The following is a 23012-nucleotide window of genomic DNA, read 5'->3' on the forward strand; positions in this document are numbered from 1 at the left end:
CACACACACACACACACAAAACCCAAATGACGATGACAAAGATAAAGCAACTCGGAAAACGCAAGCTTCATACAGCAAACAGGGCCAGAAGTCAAATGGCGATTAGTTAACGGGTGGAAAGAGGTGACAGTGCAGCCAGTTACAGCAAGGAAGGAGGGGGGTGGGCAGTTATGGGACACAGAGAGTCCAATTTAGGTTTACTTACGTTCAGGAAGTCTGGGCCTTGAATACGTTTATCTGACCACGTTCTCTCTGTGGATGGCGGCCCCTCACTCCTTGACTCTAAAGCCCATGTGAAGGGAGGGAGGCTGTCTAAACTGCAGCGGACACACCTTCCTCGCGTACAGTACGTCAATCTGTGCGATCCGTGTCAGCTCCTGGGAGAAGCTTTATGGAGCACCAGTGTCCTTCGAGGGAGTAAACAGAGCACACTAGGGACACCCAGATGGGCCAGGGGCAGTATTACTGGGGAGTGAGTCCTCACTGGGACTCTAAGTGGCCATTCCTGGGGCGCTTTGCATCATCCACATACAGAAAATATTCAAATATTCTTGTTAATAATCTCCTAATTAGTGTGTCTTTTCTCCATGCTGCTAGGGGACACATGAGCATGACTTTTTTTTTTTTATGTTTGAAACTGTATTGCTCCCCTAAAGGAATTTTTAAATCAGGCAGTGTGTTTTGTTTGTTTGCTTATTCATTTGTTTTATTCTTAAAGTACTTTTAAGAAAACCACCAGTGCTTTCTCTCAGGAAGCTCATACCTACCATAGGATGCTGGAGGCGGAGGGTCTCCTCTCTTCCAGAGCTATAGATGTGGTGTCTGTACCTACTGGCAGTTCTGATTCTCCGTTGTGAGGTCTAGTTCCACAGCAGAAAACTAGCATTTCCCCCACAGGGGTTACGCATCACGTGGACAGTGTCTACATGTTTTATCTCTTTTACACGGCTTATTGCCAAGTGAATACGTTTCTTGTGGTAGAGATGAAATCTCTGGGCAACATCTCAATGAAATGTCACGGGGCTTTTCTTTCTCTGTGTGTTTGTTCATTTGGTTGTATTTTTCCTCTGGTTTCTATATTCTCAGTATTCTGAACTCGCCTCCCTTTGGTGTGAGGGGAAGGACTGAGGTTGGATAGCTAGGAAACAGAGGGTCTCTTTCCCTCGCTCTTCGGCAATTATCCACACTAAGTAGTGTTGTGTAAGCGACTGGGCCCATGTGACTCTGAGATCCCTCAGCTGTGAGCAAATTGGCCTCGCTGTTTACTAGCTTTGTCACCTTTTGACAAGTTCGTTGGTAAGTCACCTGTAAAACAGTGGAGGTGCCTGCCTCCTGGGCCCCGGGAGAGTAAGTGAGAGAGACAAGTGCCTCAGAAGATGCCTACCATGCAGAGCTCGGCCACTGTCAAACTTTAGAGCCGAAAAATTGTGACACTTGGCTCAGTTCGAACTTTCTAATACTTTAAATTCAGAAATTGAAGACTCGGTGACAAGTGTGATAAAGGAGAAGGTTAGTGACGCTTGAGGACGAGCAAAGGTTTTTACAGAGAATGATCCAGACAGAGGAGCCTGTACCTCCTGTCACTGGAGCCCTGACCTGAGCAAGTGATGGAATCGCTCTCAGCCCGCTTCCCTGTGTATGAATAACTATAGAAGTTGCTATAGATAGCTTACGAAAATGAAGGACTATATGTCAAGGACTTAGTATATGACATATAATAACCATACGTTTCTTGCTACACTCTCTAAGGAAACCCTTATTTTAAGATAAAGAACTTGAGGTGACGCACATCCAAGGCAGACCAGCTCTCCCTTTAGCATATCCTGAACCACTGTCAAAAAGAAATTCTGAGGGCTTGAAAACTTGGTTTTACTCTATAGTTGGATAAAAACTATATCCTGGGAGTGTGGTGCACACTGTGGTGCTCATGGGAGTTAAATGAGAAAAGCTTTCCTGGGGTCTCCCCTGAACATGGGAAGAAAACCTCTGTCGTACACCTGTCAACGCCATAGGTCATACATTTGTCACACATTTATCAAGCTGTATCTAATGTCCAGAGTGGAAACTCACAGACACAAAGTTTACTCTTCAATACTGACACTTCATATGTAAGTGACCAAGCAGTGCCTGGAAAGGCTATTTTCTGAATTTGGACAAGATAGCATCAAAGCATCGAACTCAACCTTCATTTTCAAAGACCCTACAGGCAAAGAGACGGTGATCTCCACCCATGAGCAGTCTGTAACCTTGTTTTTAAATCATTAGAACATTGCCAAAGGGACCACACCAATGGATTAAAATTCTGGGGGGGGGGGGTGTTCCCCAACTTATAGAAAATGCAGGACTAATGATTCAATGGTCCTTTAACAAGTGGAGACTTGTTTTCCTCATCTTTAAAAACTACCTGGACAAAGGTGGTGCTGATGCCAGGGTTGGTATTTTACCTCCAGTACCTCTGTTCCTCGTCCAGCCTGTGCCCTGTGCCCCAGCAGTCAGAAATGACATTCCATTGACAGCAGTAACAGAATAATTATGTAAACAGGTAAAGTAATTAGCAATAAACTTAACCAAAGAGGTTAAGGATCTTCACAATGAAAACTTTAAAACAAAGAGCAAAGAAAGTTTTAAAGTGACTCCAAATAGAAAGAAAACACCTCCTCATGGATCAGAAGAATTAATACAAAACTGCCCTTGCTCCAAAAAGTGATCCACAAATCCACACTGCAACCCTCAGTTTCTTCACAGCACTAAAAAGAAGCCAATGCTAAAATTTAAACAGAGCCACCACAAACAACAGCAAAACCTGGCATCTCAAAAGACGTCTTAAACAAAGCAGAAACTGCAGAACAAGCCCACAGCAATCAAAAGAAAAAGGTATTGGCTGGTAAAACTGGATATAAGTATGCCAAACAATGAAGCCACATTCTTTCATCTCACCAGCTGCAAAAATTATCACAGATCGAATTAAAGACTTAAATGTAGTACTTTAAATAGTGACAGTACAAAAATAAATCACCAGGAAACACTTCAGGACATTGGAATGGAATTTTTTTATATTTAAAATATTTAAAGTACAGAGGACAAAACCAAAAGATGGAAAATGCAGTTGTATCAAACTATGAAGATGTATTTAGAAGAGAAAAAAACAGAGTGAGAAAACAAGACTGCACTCGGGAGAAAAGGTTTGCAAATTCTACATTTGAAAAGGCAATGCATAGACTCAGAAAACTGCATTGTAAAATAACCAGGCTTTCAAAATGGATTATATACCTACACAAATAGTTCTTTTTAGAAAAAGAACTAAATTACCAATAGGTGTATGTGAAAAGGCTCAATATCATTAATCATCAGGAGAATGCAAAGCTATCACTTCACTCTAGTAAGAACGTTTGTACCAAAAATCCAGAAAATGGCAAGTGAGTGCTGACCAAAATAGAGGAAAAGTACAACCCTTCCAGGTTGATGTGGATATTATTTAGTACCAGGATTTTCCCAAAACCAACATATATATACTGTTGGATATATAAATTCTGTTGGATATATTTTTGTTGGATATAAGTATATAGTACATATACATACCATATTTTTTGGACAATAAGATGTACTTCCCCCCCACCCCACCCTAAGTGAGGGGAAATTAGAGTGTGCCTTATGGTCTGATTACTGTTTTTACTATTTTTCTTTTTTTACTGCTCTAAAAATTGGGTACATGGTTTTAGAGCACTATGGTCAGGTGCATCTTATGGTCCAAAAAATATGGTATATATGTGTGTGTGTGTGTGTGTGTGTGTGTGTGTGTGTGTGTGTGTGTGTCTGTGTGTGTGTCTGTGTCTGTGTATGTGTTTGTGTATGCCCAACAGAATTTAGCATGTTGAATAAATGTTAGCATGCCTATGATTATTATGGGGTTCTAACCACACAGCTTAGAAACACACACCTTAATTCCCTGACTGTAGGTCCAACTGAGACACAACTAGCAGAGAAGAGCTGTAAACTACTTGAGGAGATCCAGCCCCTATCTCATGACCTAGAGCATCCCGCCCCCATGTCCCCAAATCCTGGCAGGCTCCAGGAACAATGCCAGGGACAACCAGATAGCTAAAGGCTAGCAAAAGAACAGAATCAACCAAAAACCAGGGCAAAATGGCAGCAAGCTCTAGATATCTTAACACAGCTGAAGCACAGAAAAGCGATCTTAAATTTACGCTTATGAAGATGGTAGCAGCCTTTAAAGAGAAAACAATAATGCTCTCAAAGAAATGCAGGAAATACAATTAAAAAAAATAAGGGCCTATAAAAAGAAAACAAATAAATCACTTCAAGAAATATAAGAAACCACAATCAAACAGATAAAGGAAATGAATAAAATGTTTTAAAAATGAAAATAGAATCAATAAAGAAAACACAAACTAAGAAATCCTGGAGATAGAAAAGTCAGAGAACAGAACAGAAAACACAGAGGCAAGCATCACCACCAGAATACAAGAGATACAGGGGGAAAATCTCAAGTCTAGAAGATACAATTGAAGAAATTGATACATCTGTCAAAGAAAACATTAAATCTAAAAAAATCCCTGGCACAAACATGCAAGAAATCAAAGATACCATGAAAAGACTAAAACTAAGAACAATAGAAATACAAGAAAGAGAAGATTCTCTGGCTCCAAGAACCAAAAAGATTTTCAAGAAAATCATAGAATAAAATTTCCCCAACCTAAAGAAAGAGATGCCTTTAAACATACAAGGGGCTTACAGAACACCAAATAGGTTAGAACAGAAGAGAAAATCCTCCCACCACCTAATACCAAAGCACTAAATGTAAGGAACAAAGAAAAATATTAAAAGCTGCAAGGGAAAAAGGCCAAGCAACATATAAAGGCAGACCTATAAGAACCACACCTGACTTCTTAGCAGATACTCTTAAAGGCAGAAGAGCCTAGGCAGGTATCTTACAGACACTGAGAGACCTCAGACATCAGCCCCAGCTATTATACCCAGCAAAGCTTTCAGTCACCATAGATGAAAAAAAAAATATTCCATGACAAAACCCAAATATAAACAATCATCTATGTACAAACCCAGCCCTAAAGTAGATACTAGAAGGAAAACTCTAACCCAACAAGGTTAACTACACCGAAGAAAATACAAGATATAAATAACTTCACAACAGCAAAACCAACAGAAAACATAATACCACCACCAACATTATAATAAAAGGAACTAACAATTGTTAGTCATTAATATCTCTCAGCATCAAATGGACTCAACTCTCCAATGGAAAGACACAGGCTAACAGAATGGATGTGTAAACAGGGACCAGGGTTCCTGCTGCATACAAGAAACACACCTCAGCAACAAAGATAGAGATGATCTCAGAGTAACGGGCTGGAAAAAGGTTTTCCAAGAAATCAAACCCAAGAAATAAGCTGGAGTGGCCATGCTAATATCTAATAAAATAGACTTTCAACCAAAATTAAAGAGATGGCAAAGGATACTTCATTCTCATCAAAGGAAAATTCCACGAAGAGGGCATCTCAATCCTGAATGTCTCTGTCCCAAATACAAAAGAACTCAGATTTGTAAAAGAAACATTATTAAAACTTAAATCACACATTGATCCCCACACATTAATAGTGGGAGACTTCAGCACTCCAGAAACTGAAAAGAGAAATAATGAAACTAACAGATGTTATGAATCAAATAGACCTAGATGTCTACAGAATTTTTCACCTAAACAGAAAAATACACATTCTTCTCAGCAACACATGGAACCTTCTCCAAAATCAACTACATAGTTGCCACAAAGCAAACCTCAGCCGATACAAGAAAACTGAATTAACCTATTGAACTTTATCAGATTACCGTGGACTAAAGCTGGACCTCAACAACAGCAGAAACAACAAAGTTTACACATCCATGGAAAGTGAACAACTCCCTACTCGATGACCACGGAGTCAGGGAAGAAATAAAGAAAGAAGTTAAAGACTTCCTAAAGTTCAATAAAAACAAACCCAAACTTATGGGACACAATGAAAGCAGTGCTAAAAAGGAAAGTTCATAGCACGAAGAGGGGCTTGCAGAGACAGATGCAGCAACCAAGGACCATGCCGGGACTGAACTGATACCCCCCACACAGATGTAGCAGATGGGCAGCCAAGATGTCTGCTAGAATTCCTTTCAAGAAGAAAACAAAATATCCACAAGAGATTCGCATCTCTTCCCAGGCTGCAGCTTAGGATGTGGCCACCTTGCAGCAAGGGAGGTGGGGGAAGGATTTGATTTCCTGGCTTCTAAAGTAGGAATGTCACGAGAAAACAGGCGTGGGGACAGCAGCTGAATTATTGATCAGTGTTTGCCACACCATTATGCAGCAACTGCTTGTCCTAACTCTACAAAGGAAGCTGCATCGCCTGTTACTGTCTCCACTGCCCTGGAAAATGCCACTTCCTAAAATGAATATGTGAGCTTATTTGTGTGAGATTTCATGCCAGGTGCAGAATTCTTTGGTTTTGGTGTGTGTGTGTGTGTGTGTGTGTGTGTGTGTGTGTGTGTGTGTGTGTGGTGTTGGTACCGTTTCTACTGGGGCTAAGAATACACTCTCTAATAGCAAGATGTTTATCACTTGGAATGTGACGAATCTGCATTATGAACCTTCAAATAAATTATATAACAGACGGGAGCGAAGCCATCTGTTGCTATTGTCAAATCCTTGAGTTAACGGCTGCTGAATAAGCCTTTTGAGATTTACACAATTTCCACACATAACATTTGCTTTTCCTCCCCTTTTATGAAACTCACATGAGTTTATCTAAGCATAGAATATACCCCAGAAAGGGGCAGCGGCTGGAAACCCCATCCATTGGAAGAGGGTATGGGTGAATGTGGTTGAACGCCAACGAGAAATAGCAAACAAACACCAGACATTTGGGACGATTCCAACCTGTGTCCTTTACAATGACTTTGAAAAGAAAACAGCAACAAACAGGGATCTATGCTTTACCGTGATCTCTCCTTTTTCCAGGTATTTTTGGGCAGAAACTGGAAGACACAGTCCGCTATGAGAGGAGATACGGGAACCGGCTGGCACCCATGCTGGTGGAGCAGTGTGTGGACTTCATCCGGCAGCGCGGGCTGAAGGAAGAGGGCCTCTTCCGGCTGCCTGGCCAGGCTAACCTTGTCAAGGAGCTCCAGGACGCCTTCGACTGTGGAGAAAAGCCATCTTTTGACAGGTATGTAGGGCCGGCCACGGCTTGACTGACCATCCCTCATATGATGATGCTCAGACTGGGCAAAGGGACGTCATGGCTGAGTGTCTAAGGACCGCTGTGGTGGATGTGCAGAGTGGATTGTTAAATTTGACAAGGCCACTTCGGATTAATTTTATTAAGTAACAAGAAAAGTTGTAGCTTCGGTGTTGTTTCCTGCCACTCTCTTTGTCTCATCTTAAAGCATTTTTCTCACTGTCGGCCTCTGAACTAGAACTCAAACTACGTTGCCCTTTTGTATTGGGAAAATAAATCTATTGTTTGTGATTTTAAAAGGCTTATTTTTTTTTTCAGTTAAGGAGTATTTCAAAAAGTGATTGGTTGGAGATCCCGGTGTTGGCAATGTAACTTAAGTTGTTTCAACAATAATGTTATATTTAAGAATGCATAGCTCTTCCATAGTTGAGGGTGTGTTCAGAAAGTCAGAAGTACAGAATTGTGAAGTGAAAAATAGCAAAGCTATTTAGTGTACTTAAGAGTCCTGCATGGCTGATATTTTGTGAATGATCTTCTTTCACTTTAAAATTTATTTTAAAATTTAGTAGAAAAATAAACTTTTATCTTAATATCATTTATAATATATGGCAGAAACTTTTACACTCTGGAAGCTGGAACATGCGCCTTCCTTCTGACATATTTGAAGACAGACGTTCAAGACAGAACTACAAGCCATGGTCACTGACTGCATCACGCATCACCCGGCGTTGTGCTACCAGCATGCAATGCTGCATGATGGCCGCACTCAGGCTAACGGCATTTGCTGGGGGCATAAACTCTAATGTCAGCAAGGGTTCCGTTCATTATACTCCTCCTAAAGCAGTCGAACTTACTATGATTTTTAAAACAAGAACTATTTTTTAAAGATTTATTGTTAATTATGTATGTACATGTGTATTGTGAGAGAATATGCACATGTGTGTTCAGGTATGTGTGAAGTCCAAAAGACCAGTCACCCCCCCCCCAAACAGGAGTTTTATTCCCAGAAGCAAAATAGATATATGAAAAAAAAAACCTAAATACAAAATTGTTTATTGTAGATTTTTATAATAGTAAATCCATTCTCCTAACAGGTGATTAACGAAATAATGGTTCATTTGATACGATAATATGTTGTAGAGATCTTAAAATTTGGAAGAAATGCTAGCTTTACGTTAAGTTTCCATTGCTACAACAGTGTCCGAGATAACAGACTTCAAAGGAAGGAAGGCTGACTCAGCCCTGGCGCTTTGGAGGTGTCAGCCCATGACAGGTTGATGCCTCATAAGCCAGAGACAAGAAGCATGTGGTGATGGTGAAGGGAGGGCAGGGCACAGCTGCGCAGCTCCTGGCTGAGGCACAATAGAGAGAGAGAAGGGATGAGCTGTGTTTCTCTGTCCCATAGATCCGCCCATCCAAACATCCCACAGAGGCCATCAAACAGTGAGAAGCCCACGCCGGCACCTGGGGGCGTATGTCTCCGGCAACCCCAAAGCAATACAGAATGACAAACAGAAAAATAAATCAAGATCAGTTATTTTGACTGAAATCCTTCCCTCCCTTTTACAAAGGCTTAATAAATGACTTGTAAAATGTTACACGTGCCCTTTGAGAGAGATATTAAATGTGAAGATAAGTAAATGATTTCAAAACTAGCAGCAGGGGACAGACTTGAAGACTGTCCACGGGCCGTGTCTAGGACAGTGTTATCTTCCTCTGTACTCTGAAGCTGAGCAGCGGTTACACAGAGCACAACAGCCATGCCATAAAAACAGCAGCTGGGCTGGAGCGAGTGTATGATTTTAACATTGAGTTACAGAGGAACCGGCCATAGTAGAATGTTTCATAATGAACAAAACAACTCCCTCTACAGTGGATTTCATAAGACAACGATACACTTTATAATGCCCCTTTCCAATGGGCTTTTCACATTTATGCTGGTAAGAGTGCAGCATGTCTGGAAACTAAGACTGCCATGATACAATGGTTAATATTGTTTGTCAAGCTGATAAGGTTTAGAGTCACCATGGAAACAAAACTCTGGACATGTAGGTGAGTGAGTTTGTAGATTGGGTTAACTGGAGGAGGAAGAAGTCGTGCCCTAAGTGTGGGTAGTATTCCATGGCCAGGAATCCCAGCCTAAATGACAAGCAGAAAGCAGGCTACCTACCTGCCCCATGCCATCCTGTCCGCAGGAGACTGTTCCACCAAATTAGGAGCTGAAATAAACACTTCCTCCAGTATAATTTCGTTGCAGCCAAAGAAAACTAGCTAATGCCATGGGCTTTGTTATTTAGATCTTATGGCAAATCTTTGCTAATATGGGAAATTGCAGGGATGTTTTACATAATGTAGGACACCTGTAAGAAGAATGTTCCCTACAGCAAGTGATCCCCAAACCAAGTTCTCACCAGCTATTGGCTTATAGTGAAATACTGTATTACCTTTATATAAAATATGATCTTATGCAAAATATATGCATTAGAGTATGAAACACATCATGTGTTAACAGACTGAAAAATATATAACACACAATTTCTATTGCCAAGGAGATCTGTGAAATGTAGGTCTTTACAAGTTTCAGCCAGACCTCTTACAGCCACACATGATGCTTTTTTAAAATTTATTCATTTATTTATTATGTATACAGTGCTCTGCTTGCATGCACACCTTGAGGCCAGAGGAGGGCACCAGATCACATTATAGGTGGTTGTGAGCCACCATGTGGTTGCTGGGAATTGAACTCAGGACCTCTGGAAGAGCAGTCAGTGCTCTTAACTGCTGAGCCATCTCTCCAGCCCCCCACATGATGCTTTTTGCTCACCTTTGTTGTCTTAGAATTCCACTCAAGTGGTTCCAAATTCCAGGTACCATGATGGCTCACAGTATCCACTGCTCCATGACAAACCACGCTGAACTTGGTGGGGGAAGGGCTGTTAAAATGCCAATATCTGCTGACTCCTTTTTGGGCAATGCTTGTCAGAGAGAGATCCCATGTCTAGTCCACATGGTCTTAGTGTAGCTGTGGTGTCCATGAGAGCTTCAATAAATAAATTTGGGTGCCTAAGATGGTGTGGCCAGAGTCACCATGGCTGGTTGAGTGGCATGCCTGCTCTTTGAAGTCTTATATCCTTGGGGACTTCGCCTTTCAGCTGGTGTTGGGACTCTTTTCACAGCAACTTAGGTCTTGTGTTTAAAAAAAAAAACCCACAAAGGCAAGGCCCAGAACTAGATAGAGTAAGACAGACTCCACACTAGAGTTTGCGTCTTGACAGAAACAGAGGCATGGAAATGGAGAGGCGGGGTAAATTACCCACACCACCTTGGGAGGAGATGTGAAACACTCATTCGTTTACCAGGTATCTCTGGATTGCCCCTGTCTAGACACTGTCCTAGGAAGAAAGGACAGACAAGGTCCATCCTCTTCTGGAGTCTTCATTGCCAGTGGCAGGAGATGACCAGTACACAACAAATATAAAGATACTTCCACACAGTGATGTGCATATGATACTTTGTGTATACAAAAACTTAGGGACACCACTGGAAATCCCTGGGTCTGGGATCTGAGCAGGAAATAGCAAGAGCAACACGTGTGTGGCACAACATGATTATGATCTGCTTTGCTAGGGGAACAAGAATCCACAAGTGCCAGAAGGGTGTCACTTATAGACAGAGATTATTTTCCAGAGGCTTCTCCAAGTAGAATGTTCTGTCCCACCCACACGTTACGTTAACTGGTTGCAGTAAGAGGTAGAGAGAGTTGTCTGGAACCTGCATTAATTAAAGTTAATCTAACCAGTTTCCACTCCCCCCAAATGTTAATAGAGTAAGGGTGTGTGCTCTCATATGCACACTTGTGTTTGGAAACTTGCTCATAATGTATTAAACAAATAACAAGATGTAAATGAGAGCTACAGAAATTTATCATGGGTTCGCCAGGGTTCTCTAAAGGAACAGCACTGATATAACAAATACATATTAAAGGGAGTAATTAGACTGGCTTACCAGGTAAGGTCTGGGTAGTCCAACAAGGGCGGCAGGACTCGTGGAAAGCCGGGGTTGACACAGCAATAGGGTAGATAGGCTTACGGGTAAGAAGGCAAGCAGGCAGAAAGCAAAGTGTCCTCCTCCTGCCTCCTTTTATCTGGGCTTCCAGGGGAAGCTGCTCTGTCTTGTGTGTGGTTCTTCCTGCTTCAGGCAATCCCATTGAGAAAATCCCTCCCAGGAAAGCAGGCCTGCTTGGGGTTCAGCTGTTTCCAGGTTCAGTCAAGTTGACAGCCCAAGATTGCCATCACGGTGGGATATTAAATTAAAATCAACATTAAACAAACTAAACAAAGAAATGTCCTTTCCCGTGTGTTCTAATCATGCTTGCTTTCATCAGACCCAGAAGGATTTAGTTTTCACCCTGATCAATCAAGATGTGTTTGCTGAAAATTGGAAAGAGTTTCTGGAGGTTACTCTTCACCAACAATCTCTACTCGTTCTATTAAAACTCTGCTGTTAAGCCCTGACATCTTATTTTTAAAGTAACTTTTCTAATAGCAGTTAAAACATTCAAAATTTTGACAGCATACAATGTTGTCAAACTTTAAATATTGTTTAACCTATATTTGGCTCATAAGATTTAGGATATGGAAGAATAAAGGGGAGGTGAATATTTCAAAATTCAATAATCCACTGATCTCATGGTATGATAGCAAACACCTCGAGTTATAAATACAGATCATCTGGGCTTAGACACACACAGTATTGGCGCCATGGTTTTTGAGACGTTGCTCTATAATGTGGCATTGGGAACAGCTTGCTTTGTCACCATGAGGTTATCTCAGCAGCGACAGGATCCGTGTTGTTTTCAGTGCTGTGTGTTCACTGACACTGTGCTCTTGGGGTCTGTCCTCATGACACAGCTGGCCTGCAAGATGGTATTTCACACCGGAGTGAGAATGGTCTTATCAAATACAGGCAAAAGAAACATGATTCGCTAACGTTTTTGTTTGTTTAAAAAAAAATTTAGAACACAGACTATTTGAATTTAGAGAGGCTAAAAGTAGATGCAGCAACTTCTATACAAGCACATGTTCATTGGTTTTCTTTGTATCTAATGTTCTTTTTGTGATACGCTGTTCGTTGGCCTTTGTATGCTGAGATCAACCCAAGGTACTTACTGAGCATGCTCCACATTCAAGCTCTCTTACTAACACTGAGCCACAGCCAAGCTGTTTTCCTAGTTCTAAAGTTCAGGTTTGAGACTGGTACGTGCACGTGGCTTTATGTTTCCGCATTAGTGACGTATTTCTGCAGCCTCCTTGGGGGAGGGCGGGAAAGAAAAGAATTTCTGAGAAAGGGTCATCCGTCTCACTGGCCTGAAGGAATCCGTATTTGATGAGGTGCTCTCAGCAGTTAAAAACAGCAAACAAACAAATAGCTACCATAGTTCCCAAGCCTTCCAGTGGCTACCTTGCTCCTGAGGAATGATAACAAACCAAAACACCACGTTCCATATCACACTCCCCTACCGCTGCAAAGCGTCAAACACAAGGGAGGTGTAAAATCAAATTAGAAACATGTTGCGGTTTGCAAAGCTCTCCAGATGGCGTCAGCTGTAAGGGTACAGAAGAGCTGGGAGGTGGGGGTCCAGAGTTTGGCAGTGTGTGTGGATGTCACTGTCCTACCATGAACTGCTCAGCAGTCAGATGGCGGCACAGCTACAACTCTGCTCCAGTCAGGGCACAGGTTGTACTCAGCTGGGGACACTACCCATTCTGTCCAAAGATCCCCTCCAAGCCGCTGCTGTCCCTGGTGCCCCAGCCATTTGCCTAAGTACTCTGCTCCTGATTCCTTCATCCTCCCTTCTCTTCTCCTTTTTTCATTCTTATTTATAAAATCTTAAATATAAAATCTTATCTATAAATAAAATCTTATTTATAAAATTTTTGGGCGGGGGGGAGGGGGGGAAAGACTATACCTCTCAGTAGAGATCTTTTTAAGTTAAAGGTTAGGAAACAGAGCAGCAAGAGGACTGTAAATGAATCCTCTGGAAACAATAAGGAGGTCTTGGCTTCCCTGAACTGACTCAGAAAATGTCATCTTAAAAGTGAGAGCACTACAGAGGGGAAAGCACTTCCCAGATGCCTTTGGCATGAGAAAAATTTGCAAGGACGCCTTTAGATTCACCCTCCTAATATAAACATTAAGGGGTTTCCTAGGAATCCGAATTTTATTTTATTTTATCTTATTTTTAATTAAACATTTTTATTTTTTACACATACATTTATATTATTACACATATATGCAATAGACTACCTATAGCAAGAAGAACCATGACACAATCACAAACTACATAAATGTGCATTCTTAGTGTTTTGGCTATTTGTATTTGACAGCCTTGAAGAAAACATCTTTCCTATCTTTGTACGTCTAAAATTCTGAATGTAAGTCAATCTCCATCATATCTTGTTATTATCAACTTAAAACATCTATCTAGACCTAAAAAAATCTTTTTTTTTTCATTCTGATCAGACCCCGTTTATTGAGAATTTTTACAGAGTTTATATAAGCACAGAGGCATGGGTATTTGCGTAAGCAAGGGTTGCTATGGATACCTAACTCTGGAATGCTCCAGCAGGTAGACCTAAAAAAATCTTAACCCCTAAACAACTAAGCTTCATTGTAAAACTCAGCTACCTGATCTTCATCCTCATCAGAGACTTGAGGAGGAGTAAACTTGATTACCTGAGTTGCCAGGAGTGCAGGTCAGTAGCTTTCTAAGTGAGAAGATGACAGAGACAGTTTGTTATCTGAATAGTCACCCAAAATTCTCTATGATGTTGGAGCATCTTCTTCAGCCTTCCATCCCAATATATCTGACAGACATATTTGTTAGGCAGGAACTATTGAGAACGTGCTTACCTTGTATTGGCAGAGTTTGGCCGTCAACTCTGCCCACATCCAAGCTTGCCCTATTTTAGGCAGAATTCTGTCTGTGGTAGAAACAAGAACATTTTACTCAGTGGCTTCAGATAACTACATTTGAAGCTATCTCCATAAGGAGGCTCTTTGATGCTCATCATCCTCTTTGAAGTAGGCTGGATGTTGCCAGAGTTAACCTGTCTCATTTGTCAGTGAATCTTTAAAATAATAAAAACATTTTAAAATGCCATATTCTGTATGTCTCTGAGGGTTTTGAAGAACTTTTCTATTTTACCTTATCTTTCTATAGAATCATATCTATCTGTTGTACTTAAGATGTATATTTTGTGATAGAAGTAGACTAGTAAGTGATATGAGCATGATTTGATCAACTAACAATTAACTTGTATAACTTATTATCCTAAACAACCGGTAATAGCACTTTCAAAGTATTGGAAGTAAACCTTGTCTTATAATTGAGTCATATGGGTACAATTCCTCATATTAGAGTAGAAATATATATATATATATATATATATATATATATATATATATATTGAAGAATAATCTTACATTTGAATTCTATACTACTGTATCTAAAATTAAACTTATTTTGCATCTATATACAAAATTCTATAGCAGTGAATTAAAAATAACCTTGTGAGTGACAATTGAGGCATTAAGTTGAAGAGTAGATTCACTAATCTACTTTTTGTTCTATCTTCCCTATATATTTCTATATTCGCCTTCTTTCTTTTCAACCCCTATCTCCAAACCTAAGAATATAAAATAAAGAAAAAGAGAGACATCTCTGAGTCTAACCTTGTTTTCTCTCTAAAGAAGACCAATAATAACGTGTAACCAACTCCCATTGATAATAACCCTCTATTGCCCAAGAGAGCAACCAAAAACCTACCTGACCCCCCTCAAAGGAAATGGGTTGTCATTCTCTTAAGGTTTCTTCTGACTGATTTGTGATGAATAATTCTTTTGTAGGGGCCCAAATAAAGTTGGGGAAATGGCTAAACAAGCTAGGAATAGCATTTGTGGCCCAGATTCTAAATGTTGAGAGATTCCATAGGGGAAGTAGGGTAGGTAAATGCTCCTGGAGGCCATATGGATAAGTAAAAGTGGTAAAGCCACATGACTAAGGGGCCCCGGAGGCAAAGAACGCTCCAGTAACTGTCCTCAGGCAAGCCCTGAATGTATACATGGGAGATGCAGACTGCCTAGTTTTAGCTCTGAAAAAGCACCAGTTCTTTGAATCAAAACTGACCAACCCTCCGAGTCCTAAATAAAGAGCTATGGTGACTCAGCATTCCTCTCTTTTATGCCATTTTATGTCTCATCACTCATACAATGATGTGACAAGACTTTATAAGCATTGACAGAATAAGCAGGCTACCAAGATGAGACTTGATAGCCTATGACCATACAGTGGGGGAGGAGGTCCCCCTCAATCATAAACCTAGGGGAGGGGAATAGGGTGAAAGCCGGAGGGAGAGAGGAACAGGAGGATACAAGTGATGGGATAACAATTGAGATGTAATCTGAATAAATTTTTTTAAAAAGCATTGACTTTGAGCATTTCTAAGTTTTACTGTTCGCATACCATCATGATTTTAGGATTTATTTTATTTTTTAAATTCAAATTATATGTGGTGTGTGTGTGTGTGTGTGTGTGTGTGTGTGTGTGTGTGTGTGTGTGTGTGTGTGTGTTCAGGTGCCCATGGAGGACAGAAGAGGGCATCAGAACCCTGTAGCTGGAGTCACAATCAGTTCCTTGCTTCTGAGTGTGGGTGCCGAGAACCAGGCTTGAGTCCTCTGGAAGAGTACCACCCCAGCCTCAGCATCATGATTTTAGCCATGTCTGTACAAGAACTCTACTGACAGTGCAGCTGTTTTTCTTTAAATGCTATGCTTATGCAAACTTGTTGAATGGGAAGCTTTCGTGCCTTTTTAAAAAATTGTCACCCAGTCCTCCTCCCCTGGATGTGAGGTCAGTGCACTGACAAGAGAATCACATCATTAAACCGGGCCCTGGCTGCAGCTGCTCTAAAGACATAGCCCCTATGCATGTCTGTTTAGTCGATAAATACAAGGATTAGAAAGTGCTGTAGCGTGATAATTCCACTTTTAAGAGGTGAAAGAACAGCCAGGCATGGTGGCGCACGCCTGCAATCCCTGCACTCAGGGAGGCAGAGGCAGGCAGACCTCTGTGAGTTCGAGGCCAGCCTGGCCTACAAAGTGAGTCCAGGACAGCCAAGGCTACACAGAGAAACCCTGTGAGAGAGAGAGAGAGAGAGAGAGAGAGAGAGAGAGAGAGAGAGAGAGAAAGGCAAAACCTAATGTTCCTCTATGCAAGTTGATGCCAGTGTCTTTTCTTGTGACGTGTGACATTGCTTGGAAGAGGCCACATTCTGGGAAAATAATCAGATCACTCTTGAGTTTGAACATTGATTAAGTCGCACAAGGGCTCCATGAAGCCCTCTTATTAACATAACAAAGTCTGAAAAACTAATGGGCTCTAAGGGAACCTGTCCTCTGTGGAACATGCATGAACAATTACTTCCTGAATGTTTTGTGTGGCATGGGTTGTAACTACACATAAGTCCTGTTTCTTTGTGCTGTGCTCCTCTTGCTGTGTATTTGGTGACACTGTAGGCCTGTAGGGTGCGCAAGAGCATCACCTTCCTTCAGATTAATTTTTGCAGAATTGGGCTAGCCTCTGCTAGTGTTCAGCAGTCTACAAATAAAAATGCCTACAGAAGTCCTTGAGTCTTTGGCATGGTTTTCTCTTTATGTTTGCCTATGTACGGGAACACAGCGTAGGAGATGAGAGTCCAGGCTTTGGTGACAGGTGGTAAGGTACTGAAGTCCGCACTCCCATCCGCTATCCCTGTGACTGTCCTGCCTCCCTGCTAACCTGGGTGTCTGGATGCCTCACATAAAAGGGAGACAAACGTCACAGGACTGTTGTGTTCAGTCATTGTGAAACAACAGAGGAATCATGATGGAGGCAGTGGCAGAGCACTTGCCTGGCGTCTCCACCCTCAAGAAAACCCACAAAATCAAAATTGTAGTGAGAGTGAATCCTTGGCTGGGAGCAGATGCTCATTACTGCTATTACAGCAAGCTTCTAGCTGGTTCCACTGCTGCTAGGGCCACAATATGGATGATGATAATTAGATCGACTGATTATGTGATAAGAAATGTCATACATTCATCTCCATGTAAGGCAGAGACTCCCTGCAGTGTTTTTAATCCAGGAGAAGTCATTTCTCTTTTAAAGTCACCCTGGCAATTCCTACAAAGAGAAATAAAGCACTCACGAAGTTTTATGCTCTAAAAGTGTGTGTTTTATGTTTCGTAATTCAGATTCTATTTTTTTTTGCATGAAAAGCTCATACCATAATATGCTTTTAAGATAAATTTACTTAGTCAGATATTTCATGAATTTTAAAGATATTTTCTTTTTAAAATAAAATTAAATGAGTTTAATAAATTTAATTCACCATTTATAAGAATATTTCATCACCCTAGTATAATCGCCTATGCCCATTTCCTTTTTTTTCCTGCCCCCACCCTGGTTCCCATTTATAAGAATATTTCATCACCCTAGTATAATCACCTATGCCCATTTCCTTTTTTTTCCTGCCCCCACCCTGGTTCCTTCCCGGAGCAACAACAAATTCCATTCCTGTCTCTGTATGTTTTCTCTCTTCAGGGAGTTTCATATAGCTATAATTATTTAAAATCTCTTGTATCTGGTTTCTTCTTATTACTACAATGTTTTTTGCTTTTGTGCTTGCTATAGCAAACTTCAGTAGTTTGTACGTTCTTTTTCTTTAAGGACTTATTTTTAATTATATATGTGCATGTGTGTTTATGTATGTAATTATGTGTGTGCATGTGTGTTTGTGTAAGTAATTATGTATGTGCATATGTGTTTATGTATATGTATGGGAACATTTGTATAAGACTGTTGTGAGGGTGTGTGTGATTGTGTATCTGTGTGAGTGTGTGCTTGTGTGTGTGTGCACATGAGAGTTTCTGTGTGAGTGTGTGGTAAAGCTGTGTGTGTCTGTGGGTGTGTTTGTGTATGTGTGTGAATATTTGCAAGAAATCTATGATGCAGAAGCCTACATGTTATTTTAGACATAGGGGAGAAGAAAACAGTGTAGCAATTAGCTGTGCACGAACAATAATACGCCTAAACAATGAAATTTATTTTTCCCAGTTCCAGCAACAGAAGTCCGAGGTCAGTGGTGCAGCACCGCTGACTTCAAGAGATAGCTGTCTCCTAGGTTGTAGGTGGGGCCTTCTTGCTGTTGCCGTCACGCAGCTTTCTCTCAAGGCATCTCCAAGGCGAGGAAGGGGACCCACTCCCGATCCTGACAGATGAGACACCCACGCTCGTGGCTCTTCACCTGCCCCTGGTGATGTCCCCACAGCCCTACCTCCATGCTAGAGGCCGGAGCATTCCCTGTATGACTTTGGGGAGAGGATATCTCGGGTCATGATGTAGCTCTCTGCCTCACAAACCGTTAAACCAGGAGAACTAAATCAGAACAAGCCGTAACTCAGTCTAGTCCAGGACTTTGCCCAGAGGTAAAAGGCTCTTTTAATTTCCGTGTGGAATTCAGTGGTGCCACGAGTGTAAGTGTGCAGTAAGCAACTTTAATGAGATTCTGGCTTCACTGCCAAGGACCGTACCAGTTTTGACGGGTAATAAAAAATTACATTTGGAAGAAGGCGAACTTTTACAAAGAGACGCTTGGTTTGGCTTGAAGCAGCCCCCACAGGGCTGGCTTCCCGGTGTCGTGATGAACTGTGGCGGACCCAAGCACTGGGGCAACATGGCGGCTCAGAGCCAGTGGCTGCCTGCCTTCTTCAATCTCATTCGCATCTTTCCTGGGGCCTGGTGGATACAGCATTATTATTATTTCCTAATTTTAAGGGAATTGTAGGTCCTTTTGTAGTGCTTCTCGCAGATGGGTTCACAATGCCTTTAATGCCATCCCGTGTGGCGTCATTGCAAACTCATCATGTTGGGCTTAAGCAGGGATTGGTTATATTGTATCCTGCACATCATACCCAGACAGAAAAAGGTCCCACATCTGATTCTGAGACTTAAGCCTTACATGGTTTTGTCCGTGTAGGATCTAACTTGTAATTATGGTGGCATTTGAATATATGAATGTGTGTGTGTGTGTGTGTGTGTGTGTGTGTGTGTGTGTGTGTGTGTCTTAGGAAAGAAAGGCTACAGTTAGAGGCTAAGCAAGGAGGGATTCCTGTAGGAGCCTGTTTCTCTGTTCAGACAGCTATGAGTTCTATATTGTGCATAGAATGCACACCGAGCAAGAAATTTCCAGAGACTCTACAGAGCATCCTTAAAATCACATACCTGCCACATCAGCTAGAACATACAGAGAAGGCCAGGAAGCAGAATATGAGGAGGCAAAGTAAAGAAAGTGTTGGTGATGTCCAGTTAGGGACGGAAACCTGCAGAGGACAAAAGGGTCTGTGCTACTGATATCTATTCTTTCTAGCGAGCAGCAAGAGGCAGGTGTACACCACGCATGCAGGAACTATTCAGCGAGTGAGTGGGTGGTCCTATGGTGAATGGAAGATAACCCACAGGAGCATATAATTAGCTCAGTCACAGAAAGCCTGAGGGGACGGTCTCTTTAAGTACTCCACGCAGTAAGATCAGATTGAGAAGCAAAACCCACGTAGGACATGTGGCAATGAGACCCACGTGCCAATCAATCAAAGGGGCTGTCAGCCAGTTCCTCCTGTTCCGATAGCTCTTCCACTGGGGTCTGTGAACCATCTCAGTCTGCTTTCTTGTTTTCCATGGGCACGGTGTATACAACTAATGGTCTTGATTTCTGCTTGGACTCTACCACTGAGAAACCCACGCCCGTATAATGACACTTTGGCAAATCATCCGATGCTCCCGCTGAACAGCTTGATTCCGAGGTGGCTTGGCTCTGAGTGACTAAATAGGACGTATTTCTGTCTGTCCTGGTTGGGGATTTTAGGGGTCAGAGTGTCACAGGACCCCCTCGTTGCCCGGCAGTGAAGGTCAGGTGTGTGCAGGTGTCCCTGTTGTCAGTTAGGTGAGGGTCTTTATTCTCTGTTGTAGATTTTCCTTGGACGACCCATCCCACTTCACTTTGGGGAATGCTAAGATATCTATCTAGGTATGCTTGCATAATTGACACATAATATTAGTTTTTAATTGGTCACACATATTAAACTGCATGTTAATCAGGAGGAGCAGTAGATTTTCACTGAGAGATTTGAGGCTGGAGAGCCGGTACGTTGTAGAGACAGAGTTTTCAGAGAAGGCCCAGACTTTCCACCGGTGGCAGTGGCCAGAGTGCCCGAGATCTCCATGAGATAAGCCAGAGCACAGCGTGCTGGAGCCTGCCCACGAGTGATTGTGTTCTTCCAATCAATGGCAGACGAGAAATCCAAACCAAGGATGCTCGAAAATGCAAAAGCCTCCAAAATGCAAAAAAAAAAAAAAAAAAAAAAAAAAAAAAAAAAAAAAAGGTCTACAAAGTGTCTGAGGTTTATTAAGGCCACAAAACACCATACACTTTAAGGTTTAGGCTTTAAGTAAAAAGTTTAGTAACCTGTCACCAACTGAATGAAGGACAAATACACTTGGTCATTTTCATCTTAATCACTGCATAATTAGTTAGTGCTGTGCGTATGTGCTATAATGCCTGACAGTTAATTGTCATCTCACTCAAAGAAAGCATCAAATATTAGTCCTGATCCACCCCACCCAACTTACTTTCACTCTCAGCTCAAATATTTCTCCTCTTTGGGCGCTCGTTCATCGCTCAGGTACGAGACAAGGGGCTGGTAGTAGCCACCTGAGCTACTTACTTTTCATCCTTTCAGGCCCTGGCCTGAATCTTACTTTGCACTTGCGCCACCTACTGTTCAAATAGCCTCAATGGCGCCACTTAAGAAAGCTTAAAAACCTGTGTTTAAAAATGACTGTTTCCAGTTTCACCAATTTACTTGCGTATTTCATAATTGCATGTTTCTTAACAGCTGAGAAACATCTAGTTGTGTAAATATAGCGCATTTTCCTCATCTATTCATCGGTTGAACATCTAGGCCATTTCCATTTCCTGGCTATTGTGAATAGAGCAACCGTGAATGAATGAGCACCAGCGCTCTCTGTGGTGTGATGAGCACCAGCGCTCTCTGTGGTGTGATGAGCACCAGAGCTCTCTGTGGTGTGATGAGCACCAGCGTTCTCTTTGGGTGTGTTCCCTGGCATAGCTGAAGCAGGTGGTCAATGGTACAGCTGGATCAGGTGGTCAATGGCATAGCTGGATCAAGTGGTCAATGGTACAGCTGGATTGGGTGGTCAATGGCACAGCTGGACCGGGTGGTCAATGGTACAGCTGGATCAGGTGGTCAATGGTACAGCTGGATCAGGTGGTCAATGGTAGAGCTGGATCAGGTGGTCAATGGTACAGCTGGATCAGGTGCCTTTTGAAAGGTGAAGTGAGAATCCAGAAGTAACACATGCATCCACAGATACACACATTTAATGTCTTTTTTAATTGTGTACTATTTATTTTATTTACAACCTGGTGCATTCTTATTACTTTCCAAGGTTGGTGCTTTTGTTTACTGTCAGCAACATTTTAGAAAAATGCTCGACCTTTAAATGTTTTCAAACCAGACGGAAGGCTTGGTGTCCGTCAGTGCCCCTCTCCGGCTACCTGTGGTACCATCTACCGTGCATTACGGAAGCCGAAGCGCCAGCTCCCTGAAAACTGGATCAGCTGGTTCAGTTGCAAATGCTGACACAATTCTCTTAGAAATACATATGATGAAATAAAAATAAATAGAAGTCAGGTTAATTTATGTCAAAATGTGTCTCGGAACTTCTGTCCCTGCAGCAACACGGACGTCCACACTGTGGCATCCCTGCTGAAGCTCTATCTCCGAGAACTTCCAGAGCCCGTCATTCCTTACGCCAAGTACGAAGACTTTTTGTCGTGTGCCACGCTGCTCAGCAAGGAAGAGGACGCAGTAAGTCCTCTGCTTAAACACATGTTTGGGGGTGTGGGTGGTGCTTTTTTCTTCAATATGAAAGTTTCCTTTCCCATCAGTCCTTGGGTTGTTCTATGTCCTTGGGTTGTTTTTCCTTGTGTTATGTGCTGACACCACATCGAGATCTCCCTGTATCTGACCCTTCCTGATAACAGGTTGAGAAAACGGCTGGATGTTCCACTCAGCGCTGATGGCAGTGCTGCCTCAGGCCCTCTGATGGGGGAAGGGCTGATGCCCCGTAAATGACATAAGAAAAATGGCCTGTATGCCAACCTGTGCCTCTGCTTTTTGTTTGTTTGTTTGTAAACAAACAACAACAGCAACAAACTTTTTGAGGTTGTTTGTGCACTATAAGTCAACTGTTGAAAGTATGTATCTCAGTATCTTTTAGTATACTCTCAGGGTTGTATAAACGTCACCAAAATCTAATGCTAGGATACTTACATTTTTATTATCCCACAACAAGCCTCGTCCCTTATTTTCCTGTCTCTCTTTCCTGCACTTGCAACTTCTGATCAGTGTCTTTCCCTATAGACTTCCCTATTCTAGACATTTCTTTTACTGTTCACTGTAGCCTTTGTTTTGTGATCCACATCTTCTGTTTGTTCCTTAGCTCACTTTTGCAGTAACATATATCAGTATTTTATTTTATTTCTGTGATTCCAAATTACACTCCATTGCTATCCACTCGTCAGTCAAGGAACGCTCATTTTATTTCCAGTTTTTGGTTACTGAATAATGTCCCTGGGAATGCCCGTGTAGCCA

General features: G+C 41.8%; 1 protein-coding gene across 8 annotated transcripts in view; it reads left to right on the plus strand.

Moving 5' to 3' along the window:
• ARHGAP24 (Rho GTPase activating protein 24) overlaps positions 1–23012 on the plus strand; it is a 386957-nt gene that overhangs the window by 343415 nt on the left and 20530 nt on the right. For all 8 annotated transcript variants that reach the window (XM_084760079.1, XM_084760078.1, XM_084760083.1 and 5 more), the window contains 2 exons: positions 7022–7229; positions 22094–22226. In XM_084760079.1, the coding sequence (XP_084616205.1) occupies positions 7022–7229; positions 22094–22226 (341 nt within the window). The remainder of the gene's footprint in view (positions 1–7021; positions 7230–22093; positions 22227–23012) is intronic.

Source organism: Acomys minous (genome assembly GCF_964271855.1).
Source record: "Acomys minous genome assembly, chromosome: 15".
In the NCBI taxonomy this organism is placed as follows: Eukaryota; Metazoa; Chordata; class Mammalia; order Rodentia; family Muridae; genus Acomys; species Acomys minous.